The sequence below is a fragment of the Syngnathus acus genome, chromosome 2, assembly GCF_901709675.1.
Source record: "Syngnathus acus chromosome 2, fSynAcu1.2, whole genome shotgun sequence".
In the NCBI taxonomy this organism is placed as follows: domain Eukaryota; kingdom Metazoa; phylum Chordata; class Actinopteri; order Syngnathiformes; family Syngnathidae; genus Syngnathus; species Syngnathus acus.
Window position 1 is genome coordinate 16180696 of NC_051088.1, and position 27915 is coordinate 16208610.

A 27915-nucleotide genomic window follows, 5' to 3' on the forward strand; every position below is an offset into this window, starting at 1 on the left:
ACGTAAAAACAAACAGCAACCGCTTAATGTTCTTCTGTCCTCTGTGATATGTTCAAGGTCATCACAGACATTGTCATTGTGCATCAAGTTACTAGTTGTCCACCAGTAAACAAGGAAATTGGGACGTTAAGAAGGTGCAGTGGCAACTATCCTCCAGTAGAAGGTGCTCAACAAGCCCGCAGATGGAATGAAGCCAGGAATAGTATCCTGACGAGACCCGGCGGCACCGAGGAAGGTCTGCGGGTGCACCCAAAACAAAAAACATCTCTGGGCAATGAACCATGGGCCATGTTCATCATCTTTATCATGCTGTCCAGTAAGGCATAGCCTGGAACAAAAACTCACCCCAAAAAGAATGATAATCAGACTGAAGACTAGAGCATCCATTGTTGGTAAAAGACAATGTCAGCCAGCAGGGAATAAATAGGAAAAAAAGGAAGCCTCGTCCTCATAAATATTAATGAGAAGGCAGAGCTTTAGCTCTTTGGGGGCAAAAAATCTTTTCCTCTTCTTCGTAAACAGGAAAAATCTGATGCGTCTTCCTGTAGGTCACTCCAACTGGAGAAGGTACGGCGACGGTGATGCCGCCATCTTGGCAAGTGGCGCAAATAACACAGCAGCCTTCTGATGCGCCAATGCAACGTTCAGGGCTTCTGGGGACCGGGTGACAGAACCACAGGGGTGGAGAGACCGTCCACACTCAGCGCCGGGATGTGGATTTGGTTACTGCCGTTTGTCGGGAACTGGAAGAGACAAGCCATTTACAGTCAGATTGCCAATTGCATTTGACAAACTAGGCCACTTCCAAAACCTAACGCAGAACTAAGACCACTGATGGAAAAATATAATTATGTCAAGTCGGGATCTGTTGGGAAAAAAATGCCAGTTAAAGTGAAGAAATTTAGCAATTTGCAAAGTAGAACAAAGCAAGGCACATGAATTCAACACTAATTGCTCTAGTGAGCCACATGAAGCGATGAGACAGGCCGCATAAGGCCTGTGGGCCTCATGGTTAACACCCATGGTTAAAATTATTAATACAGGCATAACCTAAAAATAACCTCTGCCAATTGCAAGAGTCACTGTATTTTTAAGCGGTTTCCTTTTCCTGAGAGGAGAGGAAACGGCGAGGGCAAGTTACCTGGAAGGAGAGTTTGGCGGGCGAGCGAGGCGCGATGGGACTGAGCGTACTCCAAAAGTGGATGGTGGATGGGAGGGGACTGGGAGTCAACAGGACCGGAGTCTGGGAGGCAAACAAGTCAGTTGGTTCAGTAGCGTATGCAACACATGGGCACTGACAGCATTACTCCGGCCAAGCATTGGCTTACCAGAGCGTGCGAGGTGATGACAGTGGGCGTCAGCGTGTTGGTTGCTGAGCCGGGTGCAAGCAAACTATTGACGGCGGCATTGACCTGCCAGAGATAAAAACAGGAAGTGGTTTCATGAGCCAGCAGGATGCGCGTGTAGCATCGCCACCTAAACTGATGTAGGTGTCATCACCTTATCCAGAGAGAGGCCTGGGGGGAGGGAGGGCAGCTCCAAGCCTCTGGGCTTCTTCGGTTTGGGAGGATTGACGTCTGGACTGGAGATCGATGATGTCACTGCAGGCGCAGACCCTACAACATATACCAAATCTGTGTTGATGTTTCAGTGCATGTCTTGACAAAAGGGACATGGTTCCAAGAAGGAGGCATTTATTTGCACATTATCGATAAAGAAATAAATATTTACTTCTAGTATTATTTCTGTGGAAGTTGATGCAAGCTCGTGCTCGGAAAACCAATGACAGTGAGACCTGGAAGGGTGTGATTGGGCCGAACGGTCCCTCCCGACCAGAACCTGAGTAGGGTTTTGTTCCTGGACTTCTGTGCTCATCATGGATTGTTGATAACACAGACAATGTTAAAACATAAGGGCTTCCATACGTGCACTTAGCATCAGGATACCCTCGGCCGCAGTTCGATTTTCGACTTTGGTCGTGTCATCAATCTTGCGGCTGCATGTCTTAGTGAAGGGTGGGGCGACGCTGTCACCAACTGGTGGTGGGGAAATATGCCAGTCCAACCTGGCAGACCCAAACATAATGTGAAGGTCTGCTGGGAACATCTAGCAGAGTCCCCGTCAGAAGGAGTTACAGCTTCCACCTCCAGCAGAATTTCACTCAAATCCCAGAGGAGGCGGGGGACATTGAGTCAGAGTGAATCATGTTCCACACCTCCAATTTCAAGGCAGATGACCAGTTATGTGGCCGATACCTGACGAAATGGCAATCCCCGAATCTGCATCAACTTTCTCGCCCGCTACCTGATTGTGTGTCTTTTCCTTCTCCCTCTGGTCTCCCCTCCCGAGGCTGGGTGCTGGGAACGGGCAAAGCTTCAACAATGGTGAGGTTTGTCTGAGGGTCTCCCGTGCCGCAAATGCGAGGAACCTGAGGAAGGGAAGACAAGAGATGAGCAAACAGATCGCAATGACACCATCCAATATAGAATCAAAAGGAATTATTTGTTGACGAAAGGCTTGCAGCACAACTTACTCGCTTAGAGTACTGACAAAATGAAAGCACCATGCTGCTCACAGAACATGGTGGCAAAAATAATTGCTTGCATATGCAACAGGTTTGAATTATTATTTTATGGGCATTTTTTGCGCCGAAAGTGACAGACTGATTGGCATTCAAAAACTCTCTTGCGAACACCATTAAATGTATTTTTTTTCCATTGATGTCAAAATGCCCAAGTTCCTTTCGTTATACAAGACCGCTTTTACCTCTTCCACCCGTTTATCCTCCAGCTCAACCATCTCCAGAAGCTCCTCCTCTGACGGCAAGGTCTCCTCCTTGATGACAATGGGCGGTGGGGGCGGGCGTGTTATGGGTGGCCCAACGGAAGGAGGTGTGGACGTCATGGCGGCGCGCTGTTGCTGCGATGGAGGAGGGTTGATGATGACCAAGACGGGCTGAGAGGGAGTCGGGTGGGGTGGCAAGCCAGCAACATTGGCCAATCCCTCGCTGTCATCCTGCGGTGGCGTCTGGGGGCTCACAATCGCGTGGGGCGGCTGGACAGAACTGACCGAGCCCCCGACAGGAGCCAATGGAAGGAGTGGGGTTAGGGAGGACGGGTCCTTGACACTGGTGAGGTAAATGTGGGGATGGTCGATCAAAGGCGGTCCTGGAGGATTCTGGAAGACACACAGGACAACTTGTCAGCACATATTTGAATTCACACCAGCACTCATTTAAGCACAGGTTTCTCCACATAATCGCCACTCAAAGATTGATTGATTGATTGATTGATTGATTGATTGATTGATTTTTCTAACCGACCCTCGCTCATTGACTGTCCTTTTCTCCAATTTTGCACTCTGGCCAACGTACTGTCTAAAATAAAAGTATGTCTTTGGCGCCACCTTGTAGGGTCTTGGTGCAAAGGAACCATGTTGAAGTGAGTTGAGGCGCTTTGTGTGGGGCTGAATTTTTCAAATAAAATGCTGGCTTCAAACTTGGAGCAATTGACCAAAATCTCTTGGACAAGTTTGTCTTCAATGGAGCAAATTACAAAATAAGCCTAAAATGTTGCGTTCCGAGCAAAACGGCTGGCCTACTGTGTCTTTTCAGTGACGGCTTCTTGACCCTGACCTGTGAATGACCGGGGGTGTTGGCAGCTGTCTGGGGGCTGACGACAGGCGTAGGACACGGTGAAGGATGCGTGACAATCACCTGACGAGATGAATCGGCAAGCACTGACGGAGGGAAAACCTGGGAGGAGGCGGAAGAGGAGATTTAGCAGGGCGGGGTCCAGGATGTTTGCGCTGGTCTCCCTCACCTCTTTGGGCGCACGGTCCAGCTTGGGGACAGGGTCTAGTAGCAGTTCAGCTTTGACGGGTCGAGGGTTGGGCGCGGCCTGCAGCGATTGGATGGTGAAGGTGGAGTACAGGCCCGACTTCATGTAGTCGTTTCGAGAACTCTTTTGCGAGTTGCCGGGCGATGACTTCTGACGATCAACGTACGAATCAATCAATCATTTGCACTTGTGACGCATCTTATCGGGTCCGCAAGTCTGCACCCACCTGTACTACATTCTTGGACGGGCAGCTTTTTGTTTGGCTATTGGCGTCCGGGTTGTCCTGTCTTTGGCTGTCTTCGGGATTGTGTGTCCCGTCCGGCAAGGACGGATCAGGCTGGCTCACAAACCTGTACACAAACTTCTGTCCGCTCACCTTCTTGATGATATTCTGGGAAAAAATGCACAAACATATGGTATTCATTTCATTTTATTACATGCAAATTTCCTCTTGGTAAAAAATCTGTGATTGCATTTTTCGCTTGAAAGTATGCTTTTTATTCAAGTGTTAATTTTAGCAGGGTGACAACACTTGTTAGAGTAGTATGCAGTAAGACCTTGTCATAGTAGTATCTGAGCGCGCGGCTGAGTTTGTCGTAGTTCATGTTGTGTTTGTTCTTGCGCAGGCCCCACAGGCGAGCCACTTCTTCGGCATCTAGCAGCTTGAACTCTCCGTCCTCGCCGGTCCATGAAATCAAATGACGCTGGCGCTGGTCGTCCAGCAGATGGAGCAGGAACTGCCAGAGTGTGATAGACGGGTCCATGGCTGGAATGGCAGAAATTCATCAGGGACGCTCACAAGATCAGATGATGATTTATTACAGTAAAGTAATCAAACTGCACTGACACATGGACACGCAGAACCTCCTCACACATGCAAATAAGCATTATTGTCAATGACCGAGCCGTTATGCAACAAACGCGTCAATCATCTCAGATATCACCATGGCAACCAGTAACCATGGAGCTTCAGAGCCGTGCCGCTCTGCTCAAAGGCACTTCAGTTGCTGTGTGCTGCAGACCACACTGACAAGACAGAGCTGATTCCAGGTCAGCCTAAAGTGGACCATCACGTTCTGGCACCACCGCTCCTTGGTCTTAACCTCCGTGCTCGACCATCAAACCACAACACTCCAAATTCCTCAGGTGGATGACACACCCCCATTTCATTATCACTTGTGACAGCACTACCTCGCCAACTGACAAGATCCACCAGAGCGGACGTAGCATCTGTGAAGCTGATCTTTATACAGACAAAGTGCTGCCGGATGCAGTAGTATTAGTGCTTTGTAGTCTTAGTATGTAGGGCTGTAGAATTTATTGACTTTTAATCATGCTTGCTACTTTGGCTGGCACAATTAAATGAACCTGATCCTTGGCGATATGTACAGTTAAAACACAGGCTGTGCTGCATTGCTAGTCAAGCACTTTCTCAACTAGTTGTCAGCCAAACAAAAGGGTCGCACTAGACGTACTGTTATGTAGTCCCGATGGCAAAAATGAGCAGCAGTGGTCGCCAAGGCAACAACCAGAAAAAGATGGAAGTTCAGAGCTTCCTTGCATAGAAGAAATTACTGACATCCCATCATGCCTTGTCAACACACACGCACAAACACAACAACAGTGATGAGTGCACTATACTTGGCACCCAAAGAAATACAATTGAAACATGTTGCGCTATCACGCATGCATGCATGCATACACAAGCGCAGGCAGGCACACGCCTTACCGTTGATGAGCGGGTTTGAATCCATCTTGCCCAAATTGCTCTTATCGTTGTTACGCGTGCACCAGCCGTCTCACAGATCCTCCATGTTGTTATGTGTTGGTCCTCTTCTTTCCCACCGCCCCTCTCGTATTTGTTTGCTCAAGTGTGTGTTTGTGTGTACGCGTGTCCGTGTTTGCGGCTGTCAGAGCAGCAGCTTGTCGGCGGACTTGCGGCTGTTACGTAACCGCTCCGAGGCGCCACTGCCGGGATCCGCAGCCTCCATGCTAACAACCAAACCTCCAAATGTAGAAACTTAAAAAGCAAAACAAAACAAGAGGCTCGATCATAAACAACAAGCCCCCCGCCCCTCCTAAAAAACTAAATAGAATAGTGCCTCTACGCACTTAAAAATCAACCTAACAGACGTCTAAAGTGCTGAGTCTGTCCACTTGTGCGTTTTGCGAGTACGCCGATGGAGTTGTTTTCTTCTGCGCGTTGCTAAGTGCTAAGCTAAACTGCCCACTTTCAAATCTCGTCCGCCCCCGGTGGTTCTCGCGGTGTCTATTCAAAGTTAAGTTAAGGGTTTTTTTAGGAGTCCGGACAAGCAAAATTCAACTTCGCTGGAGTGGAGTGTATTTGTTTTGTTAGCCTATCGTGTTAAGTTATCTAGCTCGTTAGCCTTAGCTCTTGTGACAGCTCTCAAGAACCCCACGCCTCTCGGGTGTACGTCAGCCCGCCGACGCCACTCCACTGCGGGGGCTGCTGCCACTAAGTTCATCCCAGAAAGCCAGAAAACTCTGCCTTGAAACGTCAAAAAGTCGTCAGCGAAATCGGAACGTGCAATTTCCGAGTGTAAATCAACGAAGAAACCAAAATTTGATCGCCTATTTGCTTTTGTTTTTCTCCCACTTCCGGTTTGGACGAACGCTTCCACCTCACTAGTTTTTACCTGCGTTGAGTTCCGTTGTTGAAAACCTTCGGCTTCCCGTCTATTACTTTCAGACTAAACGTTTTGCTGGCGTTCCATCGGTTCCGACATTTTGATAACGTGCTGCTCTTGGCAATTTCTTTTCAGATCCTTAACTCCAGGGTTGTCAAAACGTTCTCCTGCAAGGGTCAAATGCATAAAAGGGTAAAAATTGCGATTTGAGAAACGTCTGACTGACCCATGTTCTTACTAAAAAAAAAAAAAAAAAAAAGTGCGTGTGGAATCTCGTATTTTATATTGTATTTCATATATGTAACTTGTGCACAACATAATAGTAATTTGGAGAAAAGGGACTTTTTGTCATTTATTTACATTTGGAGGAAATTATATAAAAAATAATCTATTTAACATAATGTCAAAGAATGTTTGCTTCTCCAGTCCTTGACTACCCAGCATTAATTTAGCATCATGTCACCATGGCAACGGTCCTGTTAGGATGCTAGAGCAGCATCTTTTTCATCAAATTGCACTCAATACATCCAGATGTGGACATAGCATGACATCTCATTGCTGGCACTTGTCCATATGAGAATTCAAAAAGTCTAGTCACCACAGAAGAAGAACCACAAAATGTTCAGGTTGATCCCACTTATTGGGTGCTACTGGACTTCGTCACTCCTCACGAGGCGTCCAAAGACGGTAAAAATCTAGAAGACTTCTCTTCTGCGGCATTCTGGAAGCTCCGTCAAACCTTGAAGTTCTCGCAGACCCTGAAAGATGACAAGACGGTAGCCAAAGGTCAACAGTGCCCTCGGCTGTTCAAGCCTTTGATTGCCTCCAATTCTAATGAACTGGACCGAGAACCACACCAACACAGAATAGGGATGATGATTGCGAGCCAGGGAACCAATGGTCATAGTAATAGGGTGGGAGGTAGGGTCATCACTCAGCCAACATGCATCTCAAAATATCTGCTTCCGCCTACGTTAGGCCTTTGACTTCTTCCTTTTAAATTGCACCATGTTTGTGTGGTCAGTAAAAAGATTCCTTCGGTATATATTGTACGTTTTATCAAGTAGTAATTCGTATTTTGTAAGCATTGCAAAGCAACAACCTTGCATTTCTTAAAAAATTAAATCACCCAAAAGCCATTACTTTTAAGGCTGTAAGGTGAGTTTGAAATTATAGTTTAAAGTGTTTTGGGATTATATTTTGGGTTTATTATCATAGGCAACCATGAATTTATTCACAGATTGCCGTGATACGTGCCATGAATAGCAAGGGTTCAAAGACATGTTCTAACATCTGGAAACCCTCAAACCTCAGTCCATCACACTGCACTTCCATTAACACTTTCACCACTGTTAACGTGAAATGTCGTCAACAGGAACAAGGAGCGCCAGCGACAGATTTTGAAATCAACTACATTTGTTTATGAGAATGGGCAGAGAAAAATCTTGGACAGATGTGGTCTTTAATCTGGGAAAGTTTAAAAGAAAAAAAATATGGCTAGCAGATGTCAGCATTGAGTCTCTTTCGGATGAGATCATGGTGTACGGATACGCTGGAACTTTGCAACGTTGACCTTTACGAGCAGCTTGTGATTCATCAAGGGTTTGTCATGTTAAATTTGCAACAAAGAGTGTCTCAAAAGAGAAAAGAGAAAATGGACTACCACTAAATAGCGTGCAAATTGTTTACTAAGTTTACCAGATGGAAAACTGTTACAATGATTATTTTTAATATCAAAAGCACATTTTCATAATTGTCATTTTCTAAAAGTAAAGGACTGTTCAGATGTTTGTGGCATCAGTAAAGAAAAAAAATATTAGTACTAAAGTCACTGTTGTGCATAAAATATTTTTTCGCAAAAAGCTTGTTTCCTGCTTTTTTGGTCCAAAATAAGTGATTTGAGTAAAACCAACATATGTTCAACGCTGATTACTACTAAATGGACCAAGGAAGAAAGTCATTTGTGTTGGGAGCATTGAAAGATCACTCAGAGTGCTCTAAATTGGCTGGAACTCAATGAGTTCTTTTTAGAAAATAGCTGCCATTGAAATAGCCATCTCAATACAGGTAACAAAGGGGTATGTACCAAGCTCCCCTGCTGCAAGCAAAACAAAAGCAAACAAAAAAACAGCATGCAGATCCATCATTTTGAATGAACAAACATGACAAACTTGACTAAAGCTTATGAAAGCTATTCATGTTGTTTTTATGCGTGTGATGGTGATAATGAAACTGACCTCCAGCACCATCCGGATGTTTGCTTTAATTGTGGCACTGTCTTTGGTCAGCTGATCTGTAAAGCTAACACACATTCACGCAAAAGCAAAATTAGCATGGGCGGTGGTCATCTTGCATGGGAAAAATGGACAAAACTGGCCAACACCTTGTAAAATGTTTAAAGTCAAACTAGATTTTTTGGGGGGGTTAACTTCCCTATATCCTGTCAAATTATGTGAGTATTCACTGACGCTGTTAGTTGACTTGTCTTCTTGTCGATGAAGTGCAGAGCTTCAGTGTGGTCCATCTCCAAGAAGAAGCCAAAGCCCACCAACACAAAGATCTTGGATGAGTCCTCCCTGTGAAGATGAGGACACGCAATAATACTCGGTAATAATTTTTGTGATTAAGCCATTGATTTATACTTGTATACAAGCGGAAAGATATGCTTGACTAAATATAGCAGTATTAGTCGTTGTTGTAGTATGTGGGAGAACTGCACATACACTTCAGCCTGAACATAGAAGTTACAGCCAAGGTCAACATCTGCTTTGAGGTGGTGAGAATCCGTTTCCTGTATACACACACACAACACACGTATATCATACCCACAATGCTTAAGTGTGTGTGTGCACATGTGTGTGTACCTGAAGAGCCTTTAAGGTGTTTTTCAGCTGCAGGTAATGAGAGGCTTGCTCATAAACAGTATCGCGTTGCTCCATCACTTTTCTAAAAACAACACATGTGGTGTTAAGCGTAGGGCCTGACCGATTAATTGGCTAGCACATTTAATCAGCCGTTAACAGCTCTTTTCTATGTATTAAGATATACAAATATCCCCTATGCCCAAAAGTAATAAATAACATCATTGTTTTGTCTTTTTTGCAGTTAATCAAATACTACAGGAGAAAGTATTGTAAAACAGTCCAATGTTATGCTAATATTGAATATCATGCTGCAAGTGCTTTGGGATGAATCAGCTGATTTTTCAGTTATCTGAATTTTATTCTGCCAAAATACCGGAATCGGCATAGGCCTAAAAAAAAATATATATATATATATCAGTCAGGCCCAGAAAAACCTTAAAGAGGCCGATGCAACCTCTTTTGACTTTAACAAGAAATATTCGGTAAAAAAAATAAATAAATACATGTCAGTAATATAGGGAAATTATTTAAATTCATTCATTCGTTCATCTAACGAACCGCTTATTCTCATGTGGAGGAAATGCATGTTTCATTTTCATTTAAGGTACCAACATTTGTACACTAAATATTCCCTAACAACAAACCCAATATGCAGGCTTTCAATTAACTTAATAAAGGCGCCAGGTCAACGTGTTGCTGTCAAAAGCAGTACCATTTAATCAGTTTCGTTAGTACGACTACCTAACAAGAACTCATGATGAGAACGATTATCACAATGATCCGTCCGTCTCTTACTGTAAATCTTTCTTCAGTACTTCGTCAATAAACCTTTCATATTGCAGTACCTTCGAAGCCACTGTAAACTGAGAATTATCGTTAGTTTTAGAACTATCTGGAGGCGCCATTGCTGTTTGCTTGTAATCTTTGGTTGACACGGGGGCGCAAGAATATGACGTCAGGAGGCGGGGCCACGCACATGACCCATTACGTCATATTTTGCGACAATTTGTTGGCGCTCCGGGCAAAATAAAAACATAAACGCAAAGAATTTTCTGTAAGTATGCCCATGTTTTTGTTGTTGTTTTAATATATGTAAATGCCTGTTTAAAGGGCTACGTGATTACACACGGCCATTAATTGCAGCTTTATTGATATTGAACCTGGCATAAATAATACAAAAATACATCCTGTGGGAAATCAAGGTTCGTTTTTTCCCACAATGTACGCACACATTCGTGGCCAAGAATCAGGTAACATACTAATGACATACTCATAATGATACTGTCATGAGAATTCTTTCATGAGGGCTGGCCTGATGATTTGGGGCTGTGGGCATTTTATCTCGATGTTGCCTCAAGTTAGTCTGTGTGGAATGCTTGGCCATAAGTTGCAGCCGATAGCAGCTCTTGAATGGAAGTGCAATTTGTTGCTGTGTTTGGGAATAAAGCGACTGAAAAGGATCAGCGACTGTATCTATCATCCTTGACAACATGCGTAGATTGCGGTATCACTGTCATTCCTGGACATTCCCCAGACAGTGAGTCTCCAGACTCCAGACATTCTTCATTTTCTAGCAAACGTGCGCAAGTTGCTTGGCAAAACCTCCAAGTTGTTGTTAAGAATCTCACAACAGTGAAGCACTGTTGTTCTCACAAAACATCAAATGTGACACGTGAGCCCAAAACTCTACTTGTGCAAAACCAGTTAAAAAATGATATACGTTATGCTTTAAATCAAACCTTCCTGCTGTGTGGTATGAATAAATAAACAGTTCACTCAGCCCTTTGTTTGCAGGAGATTGTTGAATGCCGTGCCCTACTTGGTAGCTAAATTTTGTCTCAGTTGTTACATGAACCCAAAACACTGAGCCCTCAAGCACCAAATGTGGTTTGTGGGCGTGCTGGACCCTATCTCAGCAGTCTTTGGGCAGTAGGTGGGTTACACCCACAATTGCTCGCCAGCCAATTGCAGGGCACAAATAAACAAACAACCATCCGCACTCACACCCACACCAACAGGCAATTTAGAGTGCTCAATTGGTTTTTGCGTGTTTTTGGAATGTCGGGGAAAACCGGAGTACCCAGAGTAAACCCACTCAGACACGGGGAGAACATGCAAACTCCCCACAGAAGGCTTCACTACCTTCTTACAACGATACTCAGTTGAAAACACATTATTTTGAAGTGGCCCAATATCAGCTGAATTAATCGCCTGCACAATTAATCGATCGGGCCTAAAGTGTTGCTTTGTTTGAACGTAGCAGCTATTAAATAACTTTGATAAGTAAATTCTAGTTGTGTATGCACTGCACATACATACAATATGTGTTCACTAATATGCTGTTGTTGTGTTCTACCTGGTCTGAGATGTCGTCTGGAGCAGATGAATCTCCATCATTGGAATCATCATGTGGACTAAAGCCAGTTAGGAGGTCTCCTCGTCTGTCCCCACAGGTAGCTCAATGTTTGATTAAAGTCTTTGAAAAATATTGGTAAAAAAATAACTTGTCAATGATGAATTGAGGGCCCTGGAATTACTGTCCTCTTGTTAAAGTTTGACAAGTTGTTCTTTGGTCAGGGCTATTAATGCAGCAGTGTGTATGTGTGCATGTAGGGAGGTGCAGTTCAAGGAAATGAGAAAAAGCAGAAAGGTAGCACCCTGCAGGAGGCAAAGAAGAAAGGGAAAATGTCAAGGAGCCGAGAAGAGCGAGACAAGGATCTGCAGGTCCAACTGCAGCGGCTGGTGAGCGCAACCAATCAATCGCTTCACAGATAGATCCTTTTGTACTCTGTGGATAAAAGTAAGCAATGGGCGCCACATAATGTTTAAGTGTGTGTGTGTGTGTGAAGGACCTGTCCAGCAGGTCGCCTGCCAGCAGGACAGGTTTGGTCTATTCAGAGACCTTCACTCGTCATCACAACCTGTGGGACTCCAAGTAAGTTTACCTGACCTATGAGCAGTATGTATATATGTGTCACATGATCATACATAGTAATAAATTGTATTACTTCACTCAATGCATATTGTATATACACTACCATTCAAAAGTTTGGGGTCACTTAGAAATGTTCTTATTTTTAAAATAAAATTGCTATTTTCTAATGAGGATAACATGAAACTAATCAGGAGTACACTTTGTACATTGTTAATGGGGGTAAATGAATATCTACATAGGTGTATAAAGGCCCATTTCCAGTAACCATCCCTCCAGTGTTTTAATGATCCACCACATAGAGCTAGATTTTGATACAAACTATGGCTTTGCACACGTACAGTATTTCATACGACTGTATGCATGTATTTCATGCATTCTGTTAACGACTGACCTCGATGTTCAGCCATGCAGAAAGTCCTGCCAGAGTGACGTCCATCATGGAGGAGCTGGACAGACAAGAGCTGTCGTCTCGCTGTGTTCAAGTCCAGGTGAGAGTTTGACTGACCTCCCGACTTCATGCTGAAGCAGGAGAATTAAGCTCCTTTGTGTGTTTCAGCCCAGAGCAGCCACTGATGAAGAGCTGCTTCTCGTCCACACGTGAGTTCACCAAAACATGAAATAATACAACTTTGTTTTACATGCCACATGTCCTCCCTACAGGAAGCAATACATCGAGCTGATTAAGTCCACCCAGATGATGTCTGAGATAGAACTGCGTCAACTTTCTGACAAATATGATTCCGTTTATATCCATCCTGTAAGAACACACATACACACACACACACACACACACACACACACACACACACACACACACACACACACACGCCTTGGGTGCGAACACAACACACTTACACAAACCCATTTGTTGTGTGTGTGTTACAGGAGACCTTCCAGGTGTGCATATTGGGGGTGGGATCAGTACTCCAGCTGGTAGACCAGGTTTTGACGTCTGAATTGAGGAACGGCTTTGCTGTCATCCGGTATGACCTGAGTGCTCCAAGGAGGTGTTCAGGATTCCCTCATTAACCAATAATAACATTTGTGTTGTGTGCGTGTCAGGCCTCCAGGACATCACGCTCAGTCAAACAAGGCCAACGGTTTTTGTATTTTCAACAACGTGGCCATTGCAGCTCGCTACGCTCAGAACAAACACAAAGTCAAAAGGTATGTCTTCTCAGTGAAAAGTGTGGCCAAAAAGCAAGGATTGCTCAACCAGAATGAGCAATTTGACATAGTGAGCACAGTTAGACGAAAAATAAAATTCGGACTATGGGGTGGAATTCCTTTTTTGAAAACTGTACAAACAATTGGATTCAACAGTTTCCCTTCTGTTCATCTGTGTTGAATCTGTTCACACAAGTTTTTTTGTTTTTTTTTCTCATGTGTGTGTCAGGGTGTTGATCGTGGACTGGGACGTTCATCATGGTCAAGGTATCCAGTACGTTTTCCAGGAAGACCCCAGGTGACATCTCCTGCTTTTGAACACAAAAATAATAAGAGTTGTCCTGTTGAAAACATGTGTTAAAATGTGTGTGCGTGCGTCAGCGTGTTGTACATGAGCGTGCACAGGTTTGAGCAGGGTGCTTTCTGGCCTCACCTGCCAGAATCTGCCAACACCTTTTTGGGCAGCGCCCCCGCCGAAGGACGAAACATCAATCTGGCCTGGGCCACGGTCAGTCACGTCAATTATTCTCTAGCAGCGCTTCACAAACTTAAGAGATTCAGAAATAATTCACAGCATACTTCTCAACAAAACTCTCAATAAGTGATCAACAGTTAATTGTGCCTTCTGTCCTCTGCTGGAAGAGCATTTCATTGTTTTGCCTGTCACCGTCACAAGCTTACGCTCAACTTTGCTATCTCCTTGTTCAGGCAGGGAAAAGCGACGCAGACTATGTGTGTGCTTTCCAGCAACTGCTGCTTCCTGTCGCCTATGAAGTAAAGCTCACTGATTCCTCTGCAGATGACTGTTGACATCACACTTTGATATTAAAACATTATCTGTGTGTGTGAAGTTTCAGCCGGAGCTGGTTCTGGTCTCTGCTGGTTTTGATGCTGCACTCGGGGATCCCAAGGTATGACTGAAAAGTGGAAATATTAAGAAAAGCTTTCACTGGGCCATTATAGAAGGACAAAATAATGTTCTGCGGAATAAACAGCAAAATTCAGTATCCAAATAATATTGTCGTGTGTGTGGGTGGGTGTGTGTGCGTGTTTTTCAGGGTCAGATGTGCGTAAGTCCTGAGTGTTTCCAGACACTGACACACATGCTAATGTCTTTGGCAGAAGGTCAACTCGTTCTGGCTCTTGAGGTAAAAACCAAGATTATGACATCATAATGACTGCAAATTGCTCAGAATTTTAATTTGGCCTCATGCAGATATGGGCTTGGTTTTTCTTGTGAATTTTCTTGGTGCTTTCACCTCTCGCGCGGCCAGCTGCTGCGTCTCCCGAGTCATGTCAGAAGTGACGGACATTGTTCAAAAAACCCGCAAAGTAGTGAAGCCGCAATAGGTGAAGGCCAAAATGGCGAGGAATTAATGTGATATATTATAATTTATTAAACTAATTTATAAGAGGACTTATCATTTCATGTATTTTTATGTATGTTTAGGGAGGTTACAACCTGCAGGCGACAGCAAAGGGTGCTACCGCTTGCGTTCGCGCTTTGCTGGGTGGAGCCTGTGCACCGATGGCTTCATCCACTGCACCCTCTGACTGGTACCTGTGACATACACACACACACACACAAGCAGTGATACTGATTTGCGTTGTCGAGGGGAATTTTCATAATCAAACTTAAACAGATGCTAGCATAGTCATTTACTTGGTAGTGTTAACTCAAAAATAAAGCTTGAATCAATCTTGTTAATTGAGCAGAATGAATAGTATGGGGTTCCCCTGTGATATGTATAAATTGGGCTGTATACTCAATATGTCTATAATTCTTGTCCTTTGAGAGCTGATTGACATAAGCATGCCATAGACATATTAAGACACCCTAACCCTTTTAAATTACTATGACAAAAAAAATGAAATTCAAATCAGTGACATGAAATTTTGAGACTACTGTACTTCAGCTAACATGAGGCTATGTGAATGCTAACTGACCCTGGATTTTAAAATAATGACATGTCTCCGTGTATCAGTGCCATGAAGTCCATCTCTGAGACCATCTCGGCTCTGTATCCATATTGGACCTCACTTCAAGTCCTGGGTAAAAACACACACAAACTTTGTGGCAGTCTCTATTTCTGTTTCTTCTGTTTTAGTTTATGTAGTCATTTTAAACTAGTGTTTTCAATCTTTACTGAGCCAAGGCATGTTTTACATCAGGAACATTTCACAGTATGTTATTCACAAAAAAGCTACAATGATCATCTTTGTCTCAATTCACTCAAAAATGTACTTAATACTCAATTTGGGCCTGTTCGTGATTAGGAATCACTGTTCAAAACAGTTAGTTGTTGTACCTTGTGTGTTGGCACAATTTTGCATGTCAGTTGTGTTGTGTCTCCTGTAGAGGGTGATCATCTTGCTGAAGGAAATGTCCTCAGATTAACAGCCAATGAGGAGAGGCCACAAGGTCCCCTTGTCACGACAACAGGCCTGGTGTATGACGAAAGAATGATGGAGCACCTGAACCTGTGGGACAGGTGGGCGGGTGGGTCCTTGAGGGTAATCCGCACTGGATTGGATAACTGACGTGGTCCACTCTCCTCCATGTTCTCTACAGGCATCATCCTGAACAGCCACAAAGAATCTTCAAGATCTTCTCTAGACATGAGCAGCTTGGACTGGTGGAACGTTGCCAACGCATCCCAGCTCGTTTTGCCACCGAGGATGAGCTCGCCATGTGTCACACGTATGTGACAGCATCCGTGTTGTTAGGCATGAAAACGGGGGGGGGGGGGGACTCAAGCTGTTGTCGGTGCTGTAACGTGTCACAATTGCAACTGTCCTATTTTTTCAGCTTTTCAGGCATTTGTATTTCTAGAGTCAAGGGTCAACCTATCCCATGTGACTTGGCACAACGTGAGCTTTAGAAATGATTGCAGGGAATGGAAATCATGCAAAAGTAGTGCAGACTTTGGAAACTTTGGATTACTAAAACTGCTGCAACTGAGCGTGTGGGTGGTGGTATTCTCGGTGCGCAGAGAGTGAAAATGGGGAGGGGCCTTGCTATGAGTTGGTATCTCACTTTATAGATAAATTTGGACCCGTGAATTTGTTTGTGTGAGTGAAACGAGGGCCGACTGACCAGTGAGTGTGCGTTGAAGGGAGCTCCGGTGGCAAAGCCGATGGCAGCCTGCTTTGATGGTGTCTTGCTTGTGGAGTCAAACAGAATGATAAACAAACCTAAATAAAAACATTTTGTGTGTGCATGTTTGTTTAGCGCTGACCACATCAAGCTGATGAAGTCTACCACTACGATGAAGAGCAGAGATCTCTATAACCTGGGAGAAGAGTTCAACTCCATCTTCATCAACAATCAGAGTTTCCAGTCAGCCCTGCTGGCTGCTGGAAGCTGCTTCAACGCTGTGGACCACATCATGAGTGGACAGGTACCAATCACTGCATGCCTTCAAACACGCCCTTATATATCAAGACTGGAGCTCTTTTTCACCTTTCTGGAGCTTTGGTCTCTCCTGGACATTGTCTTGAGAGTCAAGAATTACGATGCTTTGTGTCCTGGAGCTCCTCTTTCCAAAGTCTCAGGGAGAACTCGAAATTTCTCCCTGGGATTTCGCAGCCAAATTCAATGTGACATCACACTGAAAGAGGTTTGCTAATAACACTATGGATACGTGGATATGATTGCCTAAGAGTGCAGTACATGTTATTGACATAAACATTCATACACAAATTTGGGTGTGTGTGTGAAGGTCAGAAGCGGCGTGGCTATCGTGCGTCCCCCTGGTCACCATGCTGAGAGAGAGACAGCATGCGGTTTTTGCTTCTTCAACACGGCGGCACTCGCCGCTCGCTACGCACAGAAGACTTCCCAGCATGCATCTGCACGAGTCTTAATCCTGGACTGGGACGTTCACCACGGCAATGGCACGCAGCACATGTTTGAAGACGACGATAGGTAAAATGTGATGTGATTGGGGTGACTAGCAGTCTTACTGACTTTTTTAAATGAATTATTCTTGTGTGAACAAATATGGTTGGTGTTACTATTATTATTATTGACATTATCATGATGATGATGATTGTAAATTTTCACAGAAATGTACAGTTTGTGTGGTTATCTGTTTGCAGCGTCCTCTACATCTCCCTTCATCGCTATGACGACGGGAGCTTCTTTCCGTCCTCAGAAGACGCCGCCTCGGACCGGGTGGGAGTGGCCAAAGGGACGGGCTTTAATGTCAACGTGGCGTGGAGCAACGGCAGGATGGGAGACGCCGATTATCTCGCCGCTTTCCACCATGTTGTCATGCCGATTGCCACCGAGGTAACACGCACACTTGGTTTTCATCTCATTTCATCTTCTTTTTAACCATGATCTCTTTGCTGCTGAAGAGCACTATAGATTTGTTTAGTGTATAATCTGCCTTGTGCGTAAAGACAAATAAATCAACATGCCTTGCTTCCATCCACAGTTCAATCCAAGTCTGGTTTTGGTGTCGGCGGGATTCGACGCGGCGCGGGGAGACCCTCTGGGCGGATACCGTGTGACTCCGGAGTGCTATGCCCACCTCACTCACATGCTGATGTCGTTGGCTTGTGGGCGAGTCTTACTCATACTGGAAGTGAGTGATGGTGCTAAATTGCGCTGGGAGTATTTTATTTGGGATACAATGTTATGGAGAGGTGTACTTATCACAATTATATAGACAAATATTATTTTATGGTCACTGAGGAGATTTGGTGGGCGGGATATTTTCTTCTTACTGGGGGGGACATAACAGAAAAAAACTGGGAGGCTCCTTTAATTTTGTTTTATGCTGAAGATAATTTGGGTTTGATGCTGCATACGAGGAAGTCGGGAAGACGGACTTTTCCATCTTTCGGCTAGGAAAAGTGCACTAGAGCGATCCATTGAACTGAAGGTCTGAGTTGCAAAGCCGGGGGAAAAAAGCACCCCAAATTCACCAACGGACTTCAATGTGTGATCACTCGACATTGGCGACCCTATGAAGACACCGTGAATGGTAACATAATAGTATAGACATAATACATATTTAGCTTTATTATTTATTATATTATTTCAGTCATTGAAAATAACTTCACGTAACAAGTGATTTGTACTTGCTGTGTGAAGATATGCCATAATCTCCCTGCATTAAGTTATTCATGTGAAATGAATACATTTTGGGGATTTGATATTCCTTTTTTTATATAAATTATGGAATTTCCAAATAAGGTTTGCTGGAGGCCAACATGTGTTGTGATGAAGCAGAATAACAAACAATTTATCGGAAGCAGCCATCCTTGTTGTTTACATTCACCTCGAACACTTTGAGGTCATAACTGTGACATTCCAAGTGGGATAAATCCGACTTTCTACCTTCCTTGAATGCAGCATGAGATCAAAAGATAAAGTTGAGACAAAAGCCTATTTAAAATATAAATTAAAATAATCATCATCATCCTGACATATAAATTTGAGTCAATCAATAAAATGGAAAAATCGCCCAGCTCTAAAATGCTAACTGCTAAACAATGTAACGAGTGACCTGTCGTGTCACGTCACAGGGTGGTTACAACTTGACGTCCATCTCTGAATCGATGGCCATGTGCACGAGCGTGTTACTCGGCGACCCTCCTCCTTCTTTGGAGACGCCCCTCCCTCCAGCTCACCGCTCCGCCGTGGCAGCCATTAATGAAGTCATCCGACACCACGCCCCCTACTGGAAGTCGCTGAGGATAAACAGTGAGTCCGGGGCTTCTGCAAATGCAGCTCCAAAGCTTTTTGTGTGCTTCATGGATAAATTGACTAACAAACAAGAACAAAACATCCATATCCAGAATTTAGCCAATATTATTAGAACATCATTATCAGAAGCTAATGCTGTTAATACTGATTTATTTTATTACGCACTTATTATTTTATTCTTAGCTCATTTTCAGAAATATTTTACGTGCAAATTGTACCGATTTTTTTTAACCTCATCTGGGAATTAGCTGGCCCATGTGCCTGTTTCTGTTGTCTGATTGCCCCACTTTGGTTTAACTCCTGTTTTGTTCTTAGTCCCAGAATCCCTGCGAGCAGCTATATCGTCCCCAAGCGCTCATCAGAGGCGCAGTGGAAAAGTGAAAGGCAGGAGGTCAAGACAGAGTGGTCCGGACAAGCCACTACTGCCCCCTGTGGGATCGGAGGGCACAGCAGTAATAGCATAAAGACTAAAACATCATCATCTCATTAATGCACAGAGTTGACAATGATTTTGCTATTTCAACCCAACAGGCCAACCACAGTTTGGACCAGCTCACACTAGGATTGGCGAGCTTGGACATCAGACATAGCACGCCGCACCCATCTGACCTGGGAGCGGAGTCAAGTGAAAAGACATCTGAGGAGAACCAATCCATGGCGGAGTCAAATGAAGTTTCACCTAAGCAGAGCCAATCAGCAGAGAGCTCGCAGACTCCGGTAAATTCAAGGCTTTGTGGGCTGGTAGTGTCACCAATGAATGTTGCCATGGCAACAAGCAACCACCATTGCAGTGGGGACTATTTGTCCCACTTTTGATTTTTAATCAAATATTAAGCATTTAAGTTAATGCAACAAATATGACACAATTCTTGATCGATGGGCCGGATTAAGAACGGCACCGCATTTTTTGTCGTTACATGATGGAGTTGATGTCGCTCTTGTTTTCTTACTTCCTGCCAAACGTATGTCTCGTTATCGCACTCAGATCGTGGTCGTCGCCGCACCAGCAGATGATGATCGTGGAGAAGGGGCAGAGCCTGAGCCGCAGGGAGCATGCGGTTGGTCCAAACCTCAAAGTACTCTGGAGCTGATGAGTGGAGTTCAGATGGTATTTTATTCTATTTCTATACTCTGGAATTTCCCACACAGATGAACCTCTAATCTGTGTGCGTGTCTTTTTGTCTCCTCAGGCTTCCATGTACGTGGTGGACCCTCTTTCCTGGTGTCCTCACCTGGACGCCGTCAAGCCCCTGCCCCCATCTGGTATCGATGTCTTCCTGCCCTGTCAGGACTGCGCCTCGGAGGCAGAGAACTGGATTTGCCTCACTTGCTACAAGGTGATGGATAGATGGATAGGTCAATAGAAAAGGTTTCCTGTCTTAGATGTCCTATCACAAAAATGTTATTTTGTTATTTTTATCTCATAGTGTTTTCACAATAGAAGTTATCCCAAGTAAGATTTCCATGTGTAAAGCTAATGATGAGGTCACACGTGTCCCTGGCGCCAGGTGGCGTGCGGCCGTTACGTCAACGAGCACATGTTGACGCACGGCGCGATGTCCGATCATCCCGTGGTGCTGAGCTTCTGCGACCTCTCCGTGTGGTGCTACGCGTGCGAGGCCTACGTGCACAACCAGGTGATTTCACACTAACGCACTGATTCATTGATTGATTAACCATACCGTACCAAACAAAAAAAATTGGATGTTGTTTTGTTTTAGTCTTGTAGTGCTGTTGTTGTGTTACAATAACTGTGTAACCTCACTGGTGCATGCAGGCCGTGTTTGAGGCGAAGAACGCCGCCCACAGCTCCAAGTTTGGAGAGGAGATCCTGTCAAGGAGTTAGGAGAACGAGGACGCAAAAGAGATGATAATGAAGAGTGCTCTGACTTTTTATACATTTTGTCATTGTTACAGTGCACCCCAGCCAATTGTTTTGTATCGTTTTACTCCTCCCACATACTTAAAACACATTTAAACTTTTTAAAACTTAAAATTATTATCACACCTATTCTCACTTGCCAGCTGTCAAGAGGCAACGAAAAAAAAGACACCTCCGAATAAGATGCAAAGCACACTTGCATCAAGCGTTTTTATTTTATTTTTTTTTTTTTTTTTTTGACAAGTAAAGTGTACGTCAATGAACATTTCTGTAGATGTACCAAATTAGCCAAGGGGCGTTTTTTTCCTCTGTTGACCCTGAGGCAAGGTGTGTAAAGTGTCTTGCCCAAAGACACAACGACACATGCCTCGGACAGAGCTGAGTTCGAACCTGCCGACCCTCTGGTTTCTGAGGGTGTGGCTCTACATTGCCTGAGCCACATCTCGTTCCCATTTCCCGTTTGCCGCAAAATGAAATGAAGCAATATATATTTAAAATGTTCAACAAAACCATGAAAAAAAACAGGTGGACGTTAGCCAGCCTGAAATACAGACGGAAGCTCACTGTCAGACTGACGATGCCCTCCACTCTTTATAACCTTTAAAACATCCGCTACTTAAACAAACGTGGAGCAGTAGCACATACAGTACATACAACGGTGCTCAAAGTCATTCTTTCATTCTACTCCGTGGAAATTGAGATTATCGCTGCATTTTAGTCAGGGAATTTCCTTTCCTCTACTTGAACTTTGGTACAACACTGAATGTGTGGAAATCAACATTTGGACTGGCTTATATAATTATATAGTAAACATTTTTTAAAAGTCTGCAGTATATTGAGGTCGCCAAGATGAACTGCAATATCGGAGGGGTTCAGTGTCACTTTGCCTTTTAGCCAATTGGAATTGTTGACATTAATATGTTGAAGTTGCTGTGGCAACACTGTTGCGCAATAATGTTTGTCTACAAACTATCAACAACAACAAAAAGCTTTTGTATGTTTTTAAGAGATTCACGTGGGACGATAATTACACAAATTAGTCATTGTTCACGGAGAGCATCCATCCATTGTATTTACTTTTTATTGTCATTAGGGTCGTGGGTGAGTTGGAGTCAAATAGACAAACAATCGGCAGTCAAAGTTGGGCAAATGGGGAAAACCAATAGACAGGTCGCCAAACAAGCCATGGTACATATAGGTAAACAATAGACTGGTTACAATGAAATGCTCATACTTGGTTATAATTATTAGAGAAATGTAACTTTTTATATGTGCTTATTCATTTTAAAATGTATTGTTTGATAATTTATCTTATTACATAATTTGTTAATTGATTTATCTTAAATAAAATACATTTGTAAAATCACTGAATTGGTTAGTTTATTACAAATAATACAATAAATATATGGTTGTTATTTTTATTTAAATAAACTATTTTGGTGGGGGTCCAGCTTCACGCAGGTTTTGTACCTACCTTGCCGATAGCGCTCCACCGCTAAAGTTCCTCGTTCCGCCTCCGGGCGTCGCTGTGTTGTAGAGTCACTGCCTCCTCATCCCTGGCTGGCGGACACGCGCGCTGTTGGACACGGCTGGAACGCGCCTCCGTCCTCGTCTCTCTTGGCCCGCCTGCGTGCGAAGCTGCTGCAGGTTGGTTTTCAAGTCTAAAGCAAAAATCAATGCCGGTGATGGCGTCACGCAATGCTGGCGAAATTGCAGTTTTTATTGAAAAAATCGTGGATATATACTCTAGCAAGACTGCTTCCCATTTGAGCGCTATAAATAAAATGAACGTCGTTTTTTGTGCGAAAGCGAGGCGGCACGATGCGAATTGGGTAACAGGTTTGCCTCACAATGCAGAGATTCTAGGTTCGAATCTGAGCTCATTCAATAATTGTGGAATGTGCGTGTCCTCCCCGCGCTTGTGTCGGCTTTGCACCGTTTGGATCATCACTTGCACCCCAAATCGCGATCATTGAAGCATGCCAATGAAAATTAATAACGTGTATTGACATTGACGCCAGGCGACATCGGCCTGGGTGAATTAAAAAGAGAGAAATTATCATACGAGTAATGTGTCCTCCATTCTGTGATTTTTTTTCTCAAAACCTCCAAGGAAAGCTGAGGAGTCCCGTGACACGTTAGCGCGGTCATGGCGTCGGCAGCGACGCCCGACTTGGGCGACCTGTCCCGCCTGTACCAGACGGAGTTTGTGCGCAGCGCCCGCGCGGTGGGTGCGCTTTGGGCCGTGTGCACGCTATGCTTCGCCATCATCCAGGTGGTTATCCTGGTGCAGCCATCCTGGATCGGAACCGGCGACGTGCGGCACCTGGGGACGGGGCCATCCCCGCCCGCTGGAACCCTCGGATTGTTTGAGGTGATTCCAAACTGCATCTTTTCATTTGGAATGATGAATGCCCCGAATCCCTGGTCTTCACAGTTGTTTAATATTGGTACGATTGTTACATAGACAACAAACACTGAGCGCTAAACATAATTTCTTTTCTGTGCACCCTCCCAGGTGTGTCTGGAGTCGGACCGGCCCGTTCCAGATTGCCGCGGCCGTCTGTCCAGTCTGTCCCCTCTGCCGTCCTTCCAGTCAGTGGCGGTTCTGGTGGGCATATCCCTGTGGGCAGTTTGGACCAGCGTGGTTTGTCTGTGCCTCTTCCGTTTCTGCAGCGCCGCCACCGTCTACAAAATCTGCGCCTGGCTGCAGCTCACAGCAGGTATGATTGCTTCTCGTTGGCTCTGACTTTGAATCACATGACTTGACTCGAGTCAGACTTAAGTTGCCAATTTTCAGACTCATAGTTAGAGTTGCGCATATGTAACTTTTTCCCATCTCTGCATTCAGGGTTCTGCTTGGCATTAGCGTGTCTGCTATTCCCCGACTCATGGGAGAGTCCGGAGATGAGAGTCCTGTGCGGTGACTCTGTGAGTGATTCGAGACTCGGCTCGATGCGAGATGGTCAGCGATTAACTGTGGCGTGTGTATTTGTGTGTTGCACCCAGGTGGGCAGCTTCTCGTCGGGGAACTGCTCGATCCACTGGGCTTTTATCCTAGCCATCCTTGGCGTTTTGGACGCCGCCATCTTGTCCACGCTAGCATTTGTGCTGGCTAACAGACAAGATGCCCTGCTGCCACCGCTTGGCAAGGAAGGTGCGTTCGTGCACATAGTTGTGGCAGGTCTGAAGGAACAAGCTGACCTAGCGCCTGTGTATCGTGTTTCCGTTTATTTGTTCATGTATGTTTGTGAATGTGTGTCTGTGTGACCCATTTTGTGTTTTTGACTGTGTGTATGTATTTGTGTGTGAATATCATGTTTATTTGTCTGTGTGTATGTTTGATTGAGTATGAATATATTGATTGAATATATTATAGTATATCGTATTGAGTATATTTTTGGTTTGTGTTTGGTGTGTGTTTATGGTATTTGTGTGTGTGTGTTGCAGTGACTACAGGACTGCTGATGTCAGCGTAGACATCGTGTGACTTGTCGTCCTTCTCAGACAATGACATCATCATCACAATGGCATCATCATGATGTGCTGAAGACACAACGAAAGATGGAACTGTTATTCATGACCTCATTGTGTTCAAGCATGTCAAGTGTTTAGCAGTTAGCGTAGTTAGTTCGCTACCAGTGGTGTGGAGTGTGTTAAGGAGTGACCACACAAGATAACCGTTAGCATAGCTTGTTTCACGTCTGATCTTTCTTCAGTGTATTTTCCGTAAAAACAAACTCTTTTTTTTTTCCTCTTTGTATGAGCGCTCTCACCTTAAACAAAAACCACTGTGTACCTTGCCTTAGTGTAGCAACAGTGTGCATCACGTTTCCATAAAAATTGTGTTTTGATTAGGGTTGGGCACGTCAGTAAATTTTGCCTGTCCATCATTTTAAAAAACAGACAGACAGTGTAGTGATTGCTGGAATACAAACAATATGGAACAATGTCATTGCCGGTGAAAGACAAATACAATACAACCAGCTTCCTTTACCAGCCGCGATGACCTAAAAAAAGGAGCAGGCTTGGAGAATGGGAAAGAAAATTGAGTGAAGTTGACTGAAATTGAAACATGGTTAACGATTTGAACTTTATTATTACTTTTGATTACATTGTGCCATGTAGGCATGCACACTTGTGGTCACATGACAAGCTGGAGTGCACAAACACAACTGGAAGGAAATAATCACAGAGCTTTGAATGATGTTCTTGGTGGTGCCACTTTGAACTTGACCTCCATCCATACAACGACACAAATGACAATACGATGAGGCAGCCGTGGCCAGGTGGTTAGGCTGGAGCTATTATCCTGTCGTGTGGGGCATGTCAAGATGACTTTTTTCAGACCTGATCTTTTCAATGACTAAGGAGGGGTAGACAAATATAATTGGCCTAATATGAGCTTTTTTTTTCAGTAAAAGCCTGATTGGCGGATATCTTTGAAGATGATCCAGATTATTCTGTGGTGTGGTTTAGATATTTCTTTGTAATTGAGTTTTTTTTTTTTACTTTTGATCAAATTCAGCAAAGGCCAACTTGTTAAAGAGGACTCTTGATTGTTTTATTGTGTGGGGTGTGTTAAAAGTAACCCCCCCCCGCTGGTCCTGTTAATGATTGAAGTGGGATACACACCTACCGATAATCAGGCTTCATTTAAGAACTTTCCCACCGATATAGTAACATTTTGCAATGACCCTATGATGAGGACATTTCTTGAATAGGCATATGTTCATGACAATAAAGATGAATCTGCTCAACACCACTTCCAACATTCCCTTTCCTACTTCCTCATGTGGTTGACAATCTGGTGAAGCAGCACGTGGTTCCGAGCGGCTCTCCGGCGTCGGGCGCCATGTTGCACGTTAGCCACCGTGTCAAGTTGCTGCCCGTCCTCTTCATCCTCATCCAGCCTCTTCACCCTGAGCAGTGGTTCGTTGCCGGATGGTGGCAAGGCATCATCACCAAGGGAGCGGCGGCTTCTCTTGTGGGCGCTTCCAGCGGTCTCTGTGACAGACAGATCCCGCCGTGTGCGCCGGTTGGAGGGGGCATAGTCGGGTTTGAGGATTGGAAGGATCCTGGCAAGTAGACGTCTGAGGAGGTGGGATCATGTGATGAGAGTTGCTTGGCTTTCATTTGGCTCTTCATTGCGTACGTACCTCAAATCGTCATCGCTGATGTCTTCGTAGTCATCACCCCGAAATCGATCAAGCCTTGTCTTTGCCGCCTGGGCTCCACCTACTTGTGGCTCCACCCTGCCAATCACATGTCAGTTTTTAATCTTGAAGAAAAATCAAAAGAATACTTTTTAGAGAGTCCAATGAGTCTATAAAAACGCTCTAGTCTAGAAACTCCACAACCAATTTCCAAAGACTCCTTTGAGAGTCCAGCCAGTCTGCAAAGACTCTTTAGAAAATAGTCTGTAAAGAGTTTAGAAAATAGTTTGCAAAGACATCTCAGTAAGTCTGTGGAATTTTGAATTATTATCTGAATATTGCTGTATTCGTATTCATTACATCCTACAATATGTCCTTCATAGGGCCATCCCATCACCTGTCTAGCAGGGCCTGAAGCACCTGAGGTGTCCACCAGGCCGCAGGGGGCCTCCCCCGACTTGGACCTCGGCCCTGGTTCTGGCCCTGGAAATCCCCTTCTCCCAGCTGTACATCCCCAGGAGCAACCAATTGGGCAGCCCCAGCTTGGGCGAGGAGGCGAAGCAAAGATGCCAAGGACGCTACGTGAAAGTGACAGACTCAATTGGATTGCCAATGTCACATGAATATTTATCATAAGAGGACATTTCATAATGTTTGTTTAACAAGGATGCCAGGATTTTTGCCACCGGAAAGTACATGTGATGTCATGGTCCAACCTGTTCGCTGCTCCTCCTCCTGCTCCCGTCTCTGAGCCCTCTCCACCAATCGTTGAAGGGCCTGCTCCAAGCTGGGCCCACTCCAGCCACCTGACCGGTAGTAGGCCGGATGTGACATCATCTCATCACGGTCATCGTCGTAGGCCAACGGGTTCTGACGGCCGACTCCTATGCGAGCTGCAAGTGCACACTGACAAAGGTTGTTTGCCATCAGACCAATAAAAATACATCGCCAACCGTCAGCTCTCGTTTATTTTTTATCACTTCACTCCAGCGTCGCTGTACCTGAAGCCTGCTCAGAACAAAAATTTGCTTTGCAGTACACTGCTCTTACCACTAATCCACAGTGCTGCTTCTAATTCATTAGATGTATTCTTTTCTACTAAGCAAATCAAAACTCATCCTGTATTTACACTTAAAATTATACCTTGTTTGTCATCATCATCTTTATTCACACATGCAGACACGCACACACTCCAGGAGACTGTAAAGTCTTGTTGCCATGGGCTACTGCCTCTTGTCACTATGGTGACCAGGAGCTCAAACGCAATATTCGTCAGCATACACGCACACACAAACGCGCAGTTTCCACAAAATGGCGGTCATAAAATAATAAAAAGTAACAAACTGGAAGCAGCCGGTGGAGCATCACGCTGGATCAGAGCAAAGTCACGATAGTGCCTACCTGAGCGGCGTGGAGCAGTGCGGCACTGAGCAGTAGGAGGCCAAGCGACGCCATTCTGACCACTGAACACGCACGAAAATCCAACAACAACGAGGTGGCTATGTAGGGAAGGGGGGGTGAGAGAGACGGGGAAGGAGAGCGAAAAGCTAGATGAGGTAGAGAGAGAGCGAGAGGCAGGAGCGAGTAATTAGAGCGAGAGAGAGGAAGAGGATGGGATTGATGAGCGAGTGGATGGGGACAGGAGGAAGACAGAAAAGAGGGAGAATGATGGGAGAGCAGAGAGAGAGAGAGAGAGAGAGAGAGA

At 44.6% G+C, this 27915-nt stretch overlaps 5 protein-coding genes across 11 annotated transcripts; 2 read left to right on the plus strand and 3 right to left on the minus strand.

The window, feature by feature from the left end:
- Positions 1-486: 486 nt before the first annotated feature.
- Positions 487-6605, minus strand: elk1 (ETS transcription factor ELK1). Of its 3 annotated transcripts, none has more exons than XM_037274816.1 (11): positions 5569-6592; positions 4397-4605; positions 4066-4230; positions 3822-3989; positions 3635-3754; positions 2767-3177; positions 2305-2428; positions 1501-1616; positions 1329-1412; positions 1142-1243; positions 487-743 (listed from the first exon to the last, which is right to left on the minus strand). In XM_037274816.1, the coding sequence occupies exons 1-11, from the start codon at positions 5591-5593 to the stop codon at positions 645-647; spliced, it is 1623 nt and encodes a 540-aa protein (XP_037130711.1). In that variant the 5' UTR covers positions 5594-6592; the 3' UTR covers positions 487-644. The 3 variants fall into 3 exon arrangements, 2 of the variants coding, with proteins under 2 accessions (XP_037130711.1, XP_037130720.1); XM_037274825.1 differs by having other exon boundaries at positions 3822-3986; positions 5569-6587; XR_005100733.1 differs by lacking the exons at positions 487-743; positions 1142-1243 and adding an exon at positions 1732-1865 and having other exon boundaries at positions 5569-6605.
- Positions 6606-6827: 222 nt separating this feature from the next.
- Positions 6828-11826, minus strand: uxt (ubiquitously-expressed, prefoldin-like chaperone). 3 transcript variants are annotated; one of them, XM_037240972.1, is made up of 6 exons: positions 11708-11826; positions 9352-9433; positions 9211-9278; positions 8956-9063; positions 8725-8788; positions 6828-7245 (listed from the first exon to the last, which is right to left on the minus strand). In XM_037240972.1, the coding sequence occupies exons 1-6, from the start codon at positions 11758-11760 to the stop codon at positions 7183-7185; spliced, it is 438 nt and encodes a 145-aa protein (XP_037096867.1). In that variant the 5' UTR covers positions 11761-11826; the 3' UTR covers positions 6828-7182. The 3 variants fall into 3 exon arrangements, with proteins under 3 accessions (XP_037096867.1, XP_037096850.1, XP_037096858.1); XM_037240955.1 differs by lacking the exon at positions 11708-11826 and adding an exon at positions 10626-10702; XM_037240963.1 differs by lacking the exon at positions 11708-11826 and adding an exon at positions 10147-10308.
- Positions 10297-22420, plus strand: hdac6 (histone deacetylase 6). Of its 3 annotated transcripts, none has more exons than XM_037240820.1 (29): positions 10297-10405; positions 11718-11804; positions 11965-12093; positions 12201-12286; positions 12690-12774; positions 12843-12883; positions 12947-13043; positions 13172-13269; positions 13349-13453; positions 13683-13751; positions 13835-13961; positions 14162-14227; positions 14305-14364; positions 14512-14601; positions 14904-15010; positions 15439-15506; positions 15813-15945; positions 16026-16154; positions 16686-16854; positions 17176-17381; positions 17555-17747; positions 17896-18045; positions 18992-19169; positions 19488-19624; positions 19704-19889; positions 20158-20280; positions 20363-20509; positions 20681-20809; positions 20950-21095. In XM_037240820.1, the coding sequence occupies exons 2-29, from the start codon at positions 11718-11720 to the stop codon at positions 21016-21018; spliced, it is 3264 nt and encodes a 1087-aa protein (XP_037096715.1). In that variant the 5' UTR covers positions 10297-10405; the 3' UTR covers positions 21019-21095. The 3 variants fall into 3 exon arrangements, with proteins under 3 accessions (XP_037096715.1, XP_037096725.1, XP_037096732.1); XM_037240830.1 differs by having other exon boundaries at positions 10310-10405; positions 11711-11804; positions 20950-22420; XM_037240837.1 differs by having other exon boundaries at positions 10310-10405; positions 11711-11804; positions 19488-19615.
- Positions 22421-22607: 187 nt separating this feature from the next.
- Positions 22608-25814, plus strand: lhfpl4b (LHFPL tetraspan subfamily member 4b). The gene is made up of 6 exons (XM_037240941.1): positions 22608-22701; positions 23168-23428; positions 23573-23777; positions 23906-23985; positions 24064-24211; positions 24505-25814. The coding sequence occupies exons 2-6, from the start codon at positions 23204-23206 to the stop codon at positions 24531-24533; spliced, it is 687 nt and encodes a 228-aa protein (XP_037096836.1). The 5' UTR covers positions 22608-22701; positions 23168-23203; the 3' UTR covers positions 24534-25814.
- pcsk1nl (proprotein convertase subtilisin/kexin type 1 inhibitor, like) lies at positions 25470-27769 on the minus strand. Its single transcript, XM_037240929.1, has 5 exons — positions 27612-27769; positions 26927-27116; positions 26608-26788; positions 26214-26309; positions 25470-26147 (listed from the first exon to the last, which is right to left on the minus strand). Exons 1-5 carry the CDS (start codon positions 27663-27665, stop codon positions 25838-25840), a joined length of 831 nt encoding a protein of 276 aa, XP_037096824.1. The 5' UTR covers positions 27666-27769; the 3' UTR covers positions 25470-25837.
- Positions 27770-27915: the final 146 nt, after the last annotated feature.

Excerpts from the sequence above, each read along its gene's own strand:
- lhfpl4b (XM_037240941.1), top strand. The coding sequence starts at position 23,204 with ATGGCGTCGGCAGCGACGCCCGACTTGGGCGACCTGTCCCGCCTGTAC. Across the intron at positions 23,778-23,905 it reads CTGGCTGCAGCTCACAGCAG|GGTTCTGCTTGGCATTAGCG; the intron begins GTATGATTGCTT and ends CTCTGCATTCAG. Across the intron at positions 23,986-24,063 it reads GAGTCCTGTGCGGTGACTCT|GTGGGCAGCTTCTCGTCGGG; the intron begins GTGAGTGATTCG and ends TGTTGCACCCAG.
- elk1 (XM_037274816.1), bottom strand. The coding sequence starts at position 5,593 with ATGGATTCAAACCCGCTCATCAACG. Across the intron at positions 3,755-3,821 it reads TGGACCGTGCGCCCAAAGAG|GTTTTCCCTCCGTCAGTGCT; the intron begins GTGAGGGAGACC and ends GCCTCCTCCCAG. Across the intron at positions 1,617-2,304 it reads AGGAAAAGACACACAATCAG|GGTCTGCGCCTGCAGTGACA; the intron begins GTAGCGGGCGAG and ends TATATGTTGTAG.
- pcsk1nl (XM_037240929.1), bottom strand. The coding sequence starts at position 27,665 with ATGGCGTCGCTTGGCCTCCTACTGCTCAGTGCCGCACTGCTCCACGCC. Across the intron at positions 27,117-27,611 it reads CACTGCTCCACGCCGCTCAG|TGTGCACTTGCAGCTCGCAT; the intron begins GTAGGCACTATC and ends AACCTTTGTCAG. Across the intron at positions 26,310-26,607 it reads CTTCAGGCCCTGCTAGACAG|GGTGGAGCCACAAGTAGGTG; the intron begins GTGATGGGATGG and ends TGTGATTGGCAG.
- uxt (XM_037240963.1), bottom strand. The coding sequence starts at position 10,256 with ATGGCGCCTCCAGATAGTTCTAAAACTAACGATAATTCTCAGTTTACA. Across the intron at positions 9,279-9,351 it reads ACACCTTAAAGGCTCTTCAG|GAAACGGATTCTCACCACCT; the intron begins GTACACACACAT and ends GTGTGTATACAG. Across the intron at positions 9,064-9,210 it reads TTCTATGTTCAGGCTGAAGT|GGAGGACTCATCCAAGATCT; the intron begins GTATGTGCAGTT and ends TCATCTTCACAG.
- hdac6 (XM_037240820.1), top strand. The coding sequence starts at position 11,718 with ATGTCGTCTGGAGCAGATGAATCTCCATCATTGGAATCATCATGTGGA. Across the intron at positions 18,046-18,991 it reads GAGTCTTACTCATACTGGAA|GGTGGTTACAACTTGACGTC; the intron begins GTGAGTGATGGT and ends GTCACGTCACAG. Across the intron at positions 19,625-19,703 it reads TGGGATCGGAGGGCACAGCA|GCCAACCACAGTTTGGACCA; the intron begins GTAATAGCATAA and ends TCAACCCAACAG.